Genomic DNA, 13,424 nt, shown 5'->3' with positions numbered 1-13,424 from the left:
GTTACACGTAGCAGCAACCAAGTACAGTCTTACATGCCCTCAGCCAACACACGTAGCAGGATGTAGTGTATGGTCAGTTAATACCTGTGGATTTTGATTTTGTGACTTAGCTACTTGGAGATGGGGGAAGATGAGGTGACACCATTCATCCTGCTACTTTATTGTGTGCCTTTATCATATGAAATTTTAGAAATAGCATTGTTATCTTTGTTGGTCTCAAATATTGCAAGAAAGTTGAAGTGAAAGCGAATAGCACTTTTCTATGCCTTTGGGACCACTGAATTCTATTGCTGGAAGGGATCTTGGCATTCTTCTAGTTCAACTTCTTACATGACAAAGGAATCCCATCTTGAATGGATGATTAATTAATCTATGAATTAAAACATTCACTGAAATCAACTTCATTCCTAATAAAATTACTAATTTTCAAGAAGGCAATTTCAATAATTATCAAATTATTTCTTGACTAAGATAATATCACCTTCCAATAAATTCTACTTTGAATTATGATTCTTTCTTTGAAATAAGACAAAAGTAAGTAAGACAAAAACTTATTTACTTTTGCTGATGAAATATTTCAAATAATAACATCAGAAAATGTGAATGCGGAACTCATTGATAGAAACTCAATTATGAATTTTTCTTTTTTATTTTAGTGAAATTCAGATGGATTATGGACTGAAGAAGGCTATAGAGTCAGGTAAAAAACAGAAGCAATAATTTAGAAGTTGCAATAATTCAAACCTCAATATACCCTCTTTGCTTCAGAAGAATTTTAAAACATGTGATAGGCCCCTAAAAGCTAAAGAATCACCATAAATAGTAGGTAGTTATTTATTTATACATGATAGTTAAGAAGCTATAAAATATGTTAAACATTCTATGAATACAAGTGTATAGAGTTTTAGCTCTAGTTTTGGATAGAGATCAGTATTTTTTAAATCCCAGGCTATGACCCATCATGAAATCATTCAGTCAGCATTTTTACTAATGGAATAGAATAGATTAGACTAGAATCAAATAGAAAACAAGTACATTACACAGAGTAAGGATTCAATTTTATATATATTCATATATGTATGTACTGGGTAGACATTAATTGCTATAGGAATATAGCAGAATTTTGGAAATTTCTAAATGTAAATAGATGATATGTAACAATTTCACCACTGGTTATATATCCAAAAGAAAGGAAGTGAACATATCAAAAAGATATCTTCACAGCCATGTTTATTGCAGCACTATTCACAATAACCAAAATATGAAATAAACCTAAGTGCTCATTAATGAATAAATGGATAAAGAAAATGTGATATATATACACACACACACACACACACACACACACACACATACACACATATACACAAAGGAATATTATTCTGCCATGTAAAAGAATAAAATCCTGTCATTTGCAGCAATATGGATGGAACTGGAGGTCATTACATTAAATGAAATAAGCTAAGCACAGAATGACAAATATTGTATGTTTTCACTTATATGTGGGAGGTAAAAACGTGCATCTCATGAAGACAGAGAGTAGATTGGTGGTTACCAGATGCCAGGAGGGGTAGCAAAAAAAGGATCATAAAGAGAAGTTGATTACAAATGTATGGTTTCATAGAAGAAATAAGACCTAGTGTTCAATAGATTAGAAGAGTGACTATAGTTTACAGTAATCTACCACATATTTCAAAATAGGTAGAAGAGAATAATTTGAATGTTTCTAACAAAAAGAAAAGACAAATATTTAAGATGACAGCCCAAATACACAGATTTGATCTTTATAAATTAAATGAGTATATTATCACATGTACCCCAAAACTATGTACATCTATTATGTATCAACTAAAAAAATATTAAAAATAAATTTGCAAAAAATAGAAAAAAATATACAAATAAAATAAATACACATTTATAGTATAAGAAGGTGACAGGTAACTACATTCTGATCATAAGACAACACAAACAGAGTAGACCCTCTATGGGTACAAAAGTCAAAACGCAAAGATCTCTGTTTAAATCTAGCCAAAGTTAGGGCAAACTGCCATTCCCTCAACTTAAATCAAGATTATACAATCAGTAAAAATCACAAGTTTAACAAATAACTCATATAATGAAGGTTCAAATTGGTGAGAAGACCTGATAGCAGGATGATCGACATGGTCCTCATCCCTCTTTCTATCCTTATATATAGACATAGACACCAGCACACTTCCACATGTATGGATATAAGTACTCTGCAGTGAAGGAGTACAGAGGGCAAGCATCGGATACAGTCATCACAAACTGAGCAAAGAGTCCATGCTATGAAGGCAATTTAAGTATCAACATATTTTGAACTGTGATGAAAGTAGATTTGAAAATAAGATGTAATGAATACTATAATATCATACTAACATTGAATTTATCATTGGTAACAAAATTTCCTTGTGCTTCATTTTTAAATGCATAATTTTCTTAGTAAGTGACTAAGATCAAAATATCATTGAAGGTGTTTTTTAAGGAAACAAACAATAATATGTACAGTTACAGCATGTTTAAACATTTGCCTCAGATATTCAGACTTGGTGAGCTCCTTTGTTTCTTCTACAGGGAAATGGGGGCAAATCAGACTTCCATCACAGAGTTCCTCCTACTGGGATTTCCCCTCAGCCCATGGATTCAGATGCTCCTCTTTGGGCTCTTCTCCCTGTTCTATATCTTCACCCTGCTGGGGAACGGGGCCATCCTGGGGCTCATCTCACTGGACTCCAGACTGCACACCCCCATGTACTTCTTCCTCTCACACCTGGCCGTCGTCGACATCGCCTACGCCTGCAACACGGTGCCCCAGATGCTGGTGAACCTCCTGCTTCCAGCCAAGCCCATCTCCTTTGCTGGCTGCATGACGCAGATGTTTCTGTTTTTGAGTTTTGCACATACAGAATGTCTCTTCCTGGTGGTGATGTCCTATGATCGGTATGTGGCCATCTGCCACCCCCTCCAATATTCTGCCATTATGACCTGGAGAGTCTGCATCACCCTAGCGGTGACTTCCTGGACCATCGGAGTCCTTCTATCCTTGATTCATCTAGTGTTACTTCTACCTTTACCCTTCTGTAGGCCCCAGCAAATTAATCACTTTTTCTGTGAAATCATGGCTGTTCTCAAAGTTGCCTGTGCAGATACCCACATCAATGAGATCATGGTCTTGGCCGGAGCAATTTCTGTGCTGGTGGGACCCTTGTCCTTAATTGTAGTTTCATATATGTGCATCCTCTGTGCCATCCTTCAGATCCAATCAGGGGAAGGTCAGAGAAAAGCCTTCTCTACCTGCTCCTCCCACCTCTGTGTGGTTGGACTCTTTTATGGCACAGCCATTATCATGTATGTTGGACCCAGATATGGAAACCTCAAGGAGCAGAAGAAATATCTCCTGCTGTTTCACAGCCTCTTTAATCCCATGCTCAATCCCCTTATCTATAGTCTTAGGAACTCAGAAGTGAAGAATACTTTGAAGAGAGTGCTGGAACTAGAAAGGGCTTTATGAAAAGATTATGTATGGCATTGTGATTGACAGTGACCTAGGAAGTTACATCTTTGAGAGCCTCCTAACCCAACTCTGTACAGATGGGACCTGTGTTCTCAATGGACATGAGAATTATCTGAGACATTTATTTAAAATGGAACTATCTCCTGCCCTACCTTTAAATGACTGATTCGGCAGATGTGGGATGAATTCTAGAAATTGATTTCTTCAAATTGTGGTGCAGCTAGTCCACCCCAGGACAATACCCCTTACAATATCCTCATTAGCCTTTGATCCAGTCCTATAGCTCCCATAATCTTTTCCAAAACACTGGTCCCTTCAGAGGACTTTAAAAATAAGTTCTGTGGTCAAATAAGTTGGAGACTTATTTCACATCAGATGCCTCCGTCGAGGAATCACAATTCATATTACAACAGTGAACGCTGTAAAAGTTTCTCTAGGAAAGGAAAATTCTATGCTAGTTTTTAGCCAGCGTTTTCTAAACTTACGTGAGCACATAAAATTTCCTTTGTAACACGTACTAACAGTCTCCTAGAACAGGAGATGTTGGTATTAATTGACTCATTGTGAATACTTCCTGCAGCCACCTTCGAGGGCAGAATGATTTTTTTTTTTTTCCTTGCAAAGTGAGCCTCTAAAGAGATGTAGGTTTGAGCATTGTGCCTCGATCAGTCTGTAAAAATCTGGTCTCTGTTTGGATATAGACCATAAGGATCCCTGTCTCTACTGTTCAATGGTGGATCGTCTAAAGAAATAAATCCAACCCTGTCCTTCGTCATGGATCAGCATTCCTACTACAGAAGCTTCAGGAGATGACTTCATTCGACTTCACAATCCTCAAATTTTGATATTTAAAGAAATATGATTCAGTACATTTTCCTGTGTTTGCCACTGACTGAAATCAATCTAATTTTTCTAACTCAGAGTTAGAACCCTAGTTTTTCTAACAACTTTCTAAATTGCGTGATTGATTGATAGATTTCCAAATAACATTTTTACTGCCTTACGTCCAGTAGAAGAACTCAGCAAAATACAAATAAATATGATATCTTAGACAGTCTTGCTATTCACTCGGGGTGGCTGGCAAGATATTAAAGATATAAACTGTTAGGAAAGACATAGATTGTAATCTCAAACCTTTTGGAAGGCCAATTGGTTTTACTGGGGCAGATTAACATTAGCATAGGAAGGAAATTATTGACTTGTTAACATTAGCATAGGAAGGAAATTAGAGACTGATCAAAAGGCCTTACCCCACACCCATTTGTCTCCACTCTGTTTACTCATGTTAATTTTGTGCTGGGTGGTCTCTCTGGAGGATCAAAGGGGATTACCTGTTAATTGCATTTACTCTGGGCCCCAGAACCAAAAACTTCCATCAGTTGTAAAACCATTCTCTTAACCATGTTAATTATCCACAAGTGTGTTAACTTAGAACCTCTGTTATGAATTAAAGTGTGGACAGACAGAGGGTCTGGGTTCATTGGTTGCATTTTGCCCTCTGAAAGCAACCAGTGGCCATTCCCTAGCCCACTTGAAACACTACGGTGGGAGTGCATTCATTCATCCATCATTGAATCAGGGTCTGCAGGTCAGACTTCCGCGGGACCCACGTCTCAAGACGGCAAATCTTCTCATCTCACAAGAGGCAGGAAACTGCTAGGGGAAGCTACCTTGGAAAGGATTCTTTCCTCCACTCCCGAGAGGAACTGAACTCAAAATCTTCCCATTTCACCGGAGATTAGAGAACACTTCCAACAGCGGACTTGGACTAGTTGTTTTGTGCCCTAGAAAACGTTCCCTTCAGGTAGGTTATAATAAGCCCCACTGGGGCACTTGGGACTCCCTCGTCTGCTCCCTGCCTCTCTAACCTTAGAGGGTCACTTGCAATCAGCTAATATTTCAGATGCTTTCTTCCCATTTCTGCAGCCACAGAAGGAACCGAGATTACATCAGGGAGAGGCTGACCTACAGAGGTTCACACCAGGAACCTATTCATTGTCACATTGGTCCTGCTTCCTGACAGGTTCACCTGGACCATCTGGAGATTGGGGAACAAGGGCAGTATGGGTGTTCATGAAATTCAAATAATGCCAAGTATTCCAGGATGATAATGAGAGATGTTGTCTCAGAGGTGTGCTCTGTGACTGTGTGTTTCTTCATTGTGCATCCTGCTGGGGTTGAAAACAGAAATAGAAAAAGACAATTGCTTTGTCTCTCCTTCCCCAAGGAGGTGGGCATTCAGGAGTTTCATGGCCCAGCCCCTCCAGAGAGCCCTGGGCTGCCAACAAGATTCAGCCCTTCAGAGAATAATACTTCCTTTTGTGAGGATGCTGGTACATTTTCAATCAGAAACAGAAGTGACGGTTCACAGAAACACCCAGAAACCTTCTGGAGCTTCACCCTTCTGAGATCCTTGAGTCCAAATGTGGGAGCTAACCAGGTTGCCTTTATTTACTTTGCCATGAATTCTCTCTAGACATGTTGTAGCTCCTAGGCTTTGGTTAACTCTCACTGTTACTGACACTTTTTATTAAGTATTGGCAAGAGAAGTAAATTATTTCTCTTAATGCTAAACCTATATGCTCATCATTCACATTATATATCAATGGTTCCAGGGGAAAAAATAGATGCACATTTGATGTGTAAATTATGTAAAAGTGTTTAGGTCTCTTTCCTGGATTTCCCCTCTGGGGTCCCCTTCCACACTCTCTCGTGGAAGTCTGCCTTCCCCTCCTAAACTCCATCTCTCACTATTCCTTTCCATTCAGTGTGGAAGCTGCTTTCCTCTCCTGGATTCCATCTTTCTGGATTCTCTCACTCAGTGTGAGAGTTAGCTGTTTCTTTCTCTCTCCTTCTCCTGTTTCTCTCTTGCTCTCTAAATAAATCACTTTCTACCAAAAAAAAAAAACGTGCTTAGGACTTGGCTATATATGTTTCTTTGGTGGAGAAATATCTTTGTGATAGAGATTTATTTGGGAAAGATGACACTCACAAAAGAAGTCAGAAATTGCTGTTTTCTAGATTGTGATAAAATGTATGAAATAATTTTCCCAACCAAAGTATACTACAATATATTATGGAAAGATGTTACATCTCAGGAAAATTAATACATGTCAGCTGTTTTATAAATTATGCATTTAATTGTCAGTACAGTCACAATACATGCTTATCTATGAGAATATATTTATTGCAATAGAATATAAAGCCAAATGGATGCTAAATCTATGTCATATCTTTCATTAAGCATAGCACTAAAGAGGGCATAAGGCACCTGGAATGTACTAAATAAATTGGAATGAATATTAGATTTCCCATAGACTGGAGAAGTCTTTGTGGCACACATGGAAAGAGTACAGGAAAGGGACTGAGGTGTAGGTGGTGGGGCAACAAATTAGGAAGACGATGTCATCATTAATACTTTAAATTTTCTTTTAGAAGATTGTTGTTTAATGTCTACTTTTTTATTTATTTTTGCTTTTCCTCCTGAGGCACATCTTCATATTGAAATCTTCACAAGCTCAGAACCATCAACTTGCTATACTATGTGCTTCTACAGTGCCCAGTTCATGAGAAGCACTAAAGAGTAGGATCAATTGTTATCAACCTTTAGCAGATTATTGAATAGACTGTAGTTACATGAAACTGACACTCAGTTCTTCATGGTCCATGATAGTTCTTAAATCCAGAAAAATTACTTACATTATCAACTCTGACTCCATAACTTTGCCAAGTCTTTGCTTATAACTATGTAAGCAATAAGATAAATTAGTTTTCAATTCTCCCTTGTTACTTACAGGTAAACAGCCCTGCAACTCAGCTGAGCTACAGATTAGCTGTAGGTGATTACTTTAGAGATTCCGCTTTATCCATGCCCAAGACTTTAGAAAAGAACCTGTCAGATCATTAAACTTTGAGATTTGCTTTTTAAAATGCAGGTTCCATAAAGTTATGCTGTTTTGCTTATATATAAACAATTGCCTACTTAGAGATTTACTTTAACATTTTAGTTTCCTTACCATTTGTTAACCAGATAATCTGGCATTTTTTAAATTCTGAAATTGTGCATATATAAATTAATGTACATCTCTATGCCTGAAAGCTACATTTGGAATTAGAATGTGTGTGAAGGCAACACAAAGCCACCCACTCCACTCCTTCCAACCCCCTAGAAATTTAATCTGTTTGGTTTCCTCTTGACTGTCTTTAATTAACATTAAGTATGTCACATAGGTATCAAATAAAATAAGAAAAAATAGATAAAAGAGAAGTAATTCAAAATTCTTCAAAAGAATTAATTGAAGTAATTCAAAAGGAATTAAGAGAAGCAATTCAAAAGTAATTCATAAAGTTTAAACACTTTATGAATCCTCCCATTGTCCTTGTCACATTTTTAAATTTTCATTTTAATATAGATCATTAGGGATGAAATTCTCCTGAATTGTAGTATCTTATTTCCTTTGGGAGGAAGGGGCTTAACTTGGCATAATTAAACTAGACTATAATATAAAAGGAACCAAACTAATATAAGGACATCAATACTTAGTTATTAATTCATTTACTTATATTTATCTACTTGTCATTTGAAAAATGTGTATTAATATACACAATTAAAGGTCTATAAAAATGAACATGCTTACTCCATTTCTTTAAAAGAAATCAAGACTGAATCAAACAGGACTACTGTTCTGAAAGAATACTTAAAACATCAGGTACCTTAGTTTCCTTCTTTTTCATCTGTCTTTCAGTTGGCTTCAAAAAATCATGGCTTTTACTGTGTTCCTTTTTTCCTTTATTTTCCTCTTGAGGGAAATGAAAAATTGAGAAAGAAAATTACTATTTTATAAGTGGGTGGGTTTGAATACATCTTTCACAGTCAAATATTTTTCTATGCCTTATGAGTTTAAAAAATAAATTTAGAAAGTTTGACAAACACAGACATTTTTAATTTTATTTTATGAGATGAGGGCCTTGTTATGTTGTCCAGGCTGGCCTGGAACTCCTGGGCTCAAGAGATCCTCCTGCTTCAGCCTCCCAAGTAGCTGGAACTACAGGTGCATGTGACTGCACCTCGTGAGAAAGTTTGCTATCAACCTAAAATCTAATAAGTCCTGTTCACATGTGAGGAATTTTAAATCTATTGTTTGGATTATTTTTGTGTTAAGGTAACGTGATCACCTATCAATAATGCTTACAAGAAAATAGATATCTCATCTGTTGCTGTTAGAAAGGAATCTGTTTCTTTCCCCAAGTCTAGCTTCAATAAGGTTTCCTTGACCCAGAGTCTGGTCCTCACATTTTAGATCCAGCTTTGGGAATTTTGTTCAGGAACTGCATCCTACTATCCAAAAGTAAAAGAGGAAAATGTGTAAGCCAAAATATCTAAATGTTCATTTATTTAAACTTCAACATGTGACTGCAAAATGAGCAAAGAACTTTGCTACTCAACACATTTCTTCTTTGTAGAAATAACTGCTCCAGAAGATAAATTATTACCTAACAGTTGATTAATGAATATGAATTCAGAGCAAGAGGGGCTAATTAAGAGATTTTACTAGCTAGGGCTATTGATTACTGACTACCTAAACCATCTATTCAGACTGTAGACACAGAACCACCAGGTGACTAGGATCCTGGTACAATTGGTTCTTTTTTTTTTCCTTACTCTGAATGTCATTAAGGATGCATTGCCCAGTGCTCCCGCTCTGGCCTGATGACTACACTCCATATTGGTTACCTGCCTTCTTTTTCCTGCGTCTTTCCCCCGACAGGCATGCCATACAACTGACTGCACTTGGGCTCACTGAATGAATCACATTCTTCTGCCTTGCCTCCCAGAGATTTCATCAAAGCACCCTGAGTGGCCTTCTGGAGGATCCTCAAACTCTCCACTCACATGTTTCCTGACAGTGTCATGTTTCTCATCTCTAGATTGTTATTCTCATCAGTAGCATGTGGGTTTCACAAATTTATTTCTCAGAATGCAAGTCTGTCTTTTATATCCCCAAGGAACATTCCTTGATATCCCCATTGGTATTTATAACAATTAAACTAGGGACTGGCCAAAAATAGTGCCTTTCCTCACTTTAATCTCAACAAAGTAGCTAAGCCTCAAATTATTTTGTTTTTGCAATGGCACTGACAAATATTTGCACCAGAAGCCATGTTGAAGTTCATTAAGAAAACTGTGATCGAAGATCCAAGGTCAAAAAGACAAATTCATCAATTCAGCATACCACCAATTCACAGCCTAAGCGTATTACTGCTAATTTGTTGATGCTGCCATTTGTCAAGTGCCAAACTGAATTATCGATTTGTCAATAATTTCTTTCTATTGGTTACTTATAAAGTAGATTGCAATTCTTGTTGCTGAAGTCAGCTACCTTTTTTTCAATTTAAATAATAATTTCTTGCATTTGGGATTTCAGGTTTAGTGATTGTTACAAATATGAAGGACTGAATTAACAGCAAGATGGAAGTATTTCTTCCTCAATTTCATTCCAGGTTATGACCTTTTTATTTCCTTCATTCACGGATTTCTTGAGAACATCTAGATAAGGAGGTCTGTACTAATAGTGCATGGGAATAGTGCTATTATTTTCACATACATGTCCACAGTCACCTAAAATACCCATGCTCCGAATTCCTGAAAGCATATGAAAACACACACACATTTACAGGTGCACACAGAGGCTAGACTACTAATACTGGGCTCCTGATGAAACACAAATTTTCCTAAACCATATGGATTGTATTAGAAAAATTGTGTGGTGAATTTAATACCTCTGTGAATTATTGCAATTAACTAGTTGTCAATTTGCCAAATGTTAGTTGGTTTCTGTTTTCTAAGACAATAATATACATTTTAGATACATGTATACATATATATAATGTACAAGTATATGTGTGTCTGTATACATAGATGTAGGTATATATCTTATCATAAATATCATTATCTATAAATATATTTACTCTCTCTTTCCTTCTCCCTAACTCAAAACATTGCCATCAAAGTTGCTGTTTCACAGTTTCCTTCTTGTGATGTCATATAAGGCATTCTCTAGCTTTTTGTTAGGGTTTAGATACTGATACTCAATCATGACTTAAGTGAATTAAATACTAATAATATCCTTATTTATAGAGGGGAAATTGAGGTTTAGAGACTTAATTAATTTACTCAATGTCACAGAAATATCAAGTGGCAGAAACAGAACTGTAATGCAGTCAATTTACTCTAGATTAACTGAGAGCCATTCTTTTGGAAAGGGCCTATTGATATTTGTATCTTCAGTGGTTAGACCAGGCCAGTTTCATAGTAGTTACTTAATAAATGTTAACTAAATAAATAAATGAGTAATCATGTAGTCCACACTTCTATATTTTTAAAAAAGGATCTGCAAAAAATATGTAATTAAATACAGTGGCATTAGTCATTTTATTGTCAATTTAATCACTTTTAGCTCCAGATATATTCAGTTTTTGCAATTTTTCTTCTGAGATAAATATTAATTACTACAACTCATTTGTCAGTGGCCACAGAGAAATTGTAAACATATCCAGAGAAGATATTGTGAGGTTAATATTTAAAAACTAGAATGATATATATTTATTCCTATTATATAGAACAAAGGTTATAGGGTCTTTCAAAAAGAGTGTGCCAAACTGCCAAACCCTATGGTTATAGTACGACACCATAGTGATTATGCTGGCAGAGTAGCCATGGAGCAAGTGTTCTCCTCCTCTCTCTCGCAAAAGGGTAGAGTATTAAGTGCTGTAATTACTGAAAATGATACGGATGGCACTCTAGGAGTGGAAGTCAGTTCATGCACCACCTTAAATTGGCTCTCCATAGTGTCCTTGATATGTACAATGAGCACTGCCATCACTGACCTGTAGAACTATTCTTTACTCTTTGCCAGGTAGTGTAGACCAGTGCTTCTCACATGTCAATGTGCATATTAATCATTCAGGGATCTTGCAAAAATACAGTTTCTGATTCAACAGGTCTAAATGAAATAGGCAGAGATTTACATTTATTATCATCTCTCATACCTTGCTGATGCTGTAGATCCACAGACCACACTTTGAATATTAATGATATAGAGGCTCATTGTTAAATCTATGGTTCCTAAGAAAAAGTGACGGCCAGGCATAGTGGCTCACATCTGTAGTCTAGCACTTTGGGAGACTGAGGCAGGAGGACTGCTTGAGCCCAGGAGTTTGAGACCAGCCTGGGCAACATAGCGAAACTCTACAAAAACCTTCAAACATAAAAAAGTTAGCCAGGTGAGGTGGCGCATGCCTGTGGTTCCAGCTGCTTCAAAAGCTGAGTTGAAAAAATTGCTTGAGCCTAGGAGGTTGAGTTTGCAGTAAGCCATGGTTGTGCCACTGCACTCCAGCTTGGGTGACAGAGCAAGACCCTGTCTCAACAGGGGAAAAAAAAGAGAAAGAAACGAAAAGAAAAAGTGGGAGAAAAATAAAAGAAGCGTTTGAATGTTGTTTCACAGGACTTCACAGCTCTGATATTTTCCCAGACCATATCCATGTTTCTTGCCTTCCTGATGTACTTTGATTAAAAACCCTGCTTCCATTTGATTTGCTGTTTTGGTTTTGTTTACTTTTTTACCTGTCTCTGTTTATTTTTTTGTTTTTAATTTTTGTAATCCTGTTGGGTCAAGAGAAGAAGTTCACTGTTAGGCACAGCCTGGTTTGGTCCTCAGATGGCTGGCTCAGAGCCAGGACATCTGCATTCTGTGAAAGATTGAAAAAACAAAAAAGGTGTTTTTCTTCCCCCACTTTTTTTTTTTTTTTTTGAGACGAAGTCTCACTCTGTCGCCCAGGCTGGATTTCCTGCTCTTTTACTCACACATTCACTCAACAGTTTACTTCTAACAACAGATGTGTTGAGGTTTTCTTTCCCCACACACCTAGCAATCTGCAGTGGACACCGATTACATGCCCTAAAAATCAATTCAGCTCTGACTCTATCTACTGGGAGACAATGTCAGATCCCACAAGCCTGTTCCCCCAACCCAACACTTAAGACGGCAACTGCAAGCCTCAGGTTGCAACCTTTGCTTCTGATCAACTGGCTATACATTGGGATTCTCATGAACCCCCTCCTTAGGTTCAATTAATTTGCTAAAGTGGCTCACAGAACTCAGGGAAACACTACTTATGTTTGACCATTTATTACAAAGGATATTACAAAGAATACAGATGAACATCTAGATGAGAGAGATGCATCTGGTGAGGTATGGGATAAGGGGCATGGAGCTTCCATGTCCTCTCTAGGAACCTCCACGTATTCAGCAATCCAGAAAGTCTGCAAACTCTGGTTTTCTGTAAAGCCTTCATTACATAGGCATGGTTGGTCACATCATTGGCCATTGGTGATCAACTCAAACTTCAGGCCCTCTCCCCTCCCCAGAGGTTGGGGTATAGGCTGAAAGTCTCAACCCACTAAACATGCCTTTGTTTTTGTGGTAACCAGCCTCTATCCTAAAGTTATTTAGGAGCTCCTTGCCAGCAGTCATCTGATTTAGCATACTGTCTAAGTCCATTTTGTGTTGCTATAACAGAATATCACAGACTGGGTTATTTATTAAAAATAGAAATTCATTTCTCAGAGTTCTGGAATCTGGGAAGTCCAATATCAAGGTGTCAGCATCTGGAGAGGGCCTTCTTGCTGCATGGTGAAAGGTGAGAGGGTGAGAGAGGGACAAACTTGCTTTTGTAACTAACCCAATCTCCACATAACAAATCCACTCCTGAGACAACACCATTTATCCATTTGTGAAGTCAAAGCTTTCATGACCTAATCACCTCTAAGATGTCCTGCCTTTCAACACTGTTACATTGGAGATTAAGTTTCCAACTTATGAACTTTGGT

The 13,424-nt window shown here is 37.3% G+C and overlaps 2 protein-coding genes across 4 annotated transcripts in view; one reads left to right on the top strand and one right to left on the bottom strand.

Annotated features, from left to right (window-relative positions):
• Window positions 1–13,424, bottom strand: part of LOC105713772 (olfactory receptor 2A14) — a 92,331-nt gene that overhangs the window by 32,338 nt on the left and 46,569 nt on the right. For all 3 annotated transcript variants that reach the window (XM_064372547.1, XM_064372558.1, XM_021665284.2), the window contains exon 3: window positions 8,249–8,334. The gene's annotated coding sequence lies outside the window, so the exon portion shown is untranslated. The remainder of the gene's footprint in view (window positions 1–8,248; window positions 8,335–13,424) is intronic.
• On the top strand, window positions 2,596–4,356 carry LOC105713767 (olfactory receptor 2A7). Its single transcript, XM_012447570.2, has one exon. It carries the CDS (start codon window positions 2,600–2,602, stop codon window positions 3,530–3,532), a length of 933 nt encoding a protein of 310 aa, XP_012302993.2. The 5' UTR covers window positions 2,596–2,599; the 3' UTR covers window positions 3,533–4,356.

The sequence above is a fragment of the Aotus nancymaae genome, unplaced genomic scaffold (assembly GCF_030222135.1).
Source record: "Aotus nancymaae isolate 86718 unplaced genomic scaffold, 86718_ANA_hifiasm-v0.15.2.pri h1tg000002l, whole genome shotgun sequence".
Taxonomy (NCBI): domain Eukaryota; kingdom Metazoa; phylum Chordata; class Mammalia; order Primates; family Aotidae; genus Aotus; species Aotus nancymaae.
This window is presented reverse-complemented; position numbering and strand designations above follow the sequence as displayed.

Coding starts and splice junctions, on each gene's coding strand:
- LOC105713767 (XM_012447570.2), top strand. CDS start 2,600: ATGGGGGCAAATCAGACTTCCATCACAGAGTTCCTCCTACTGGGATTT.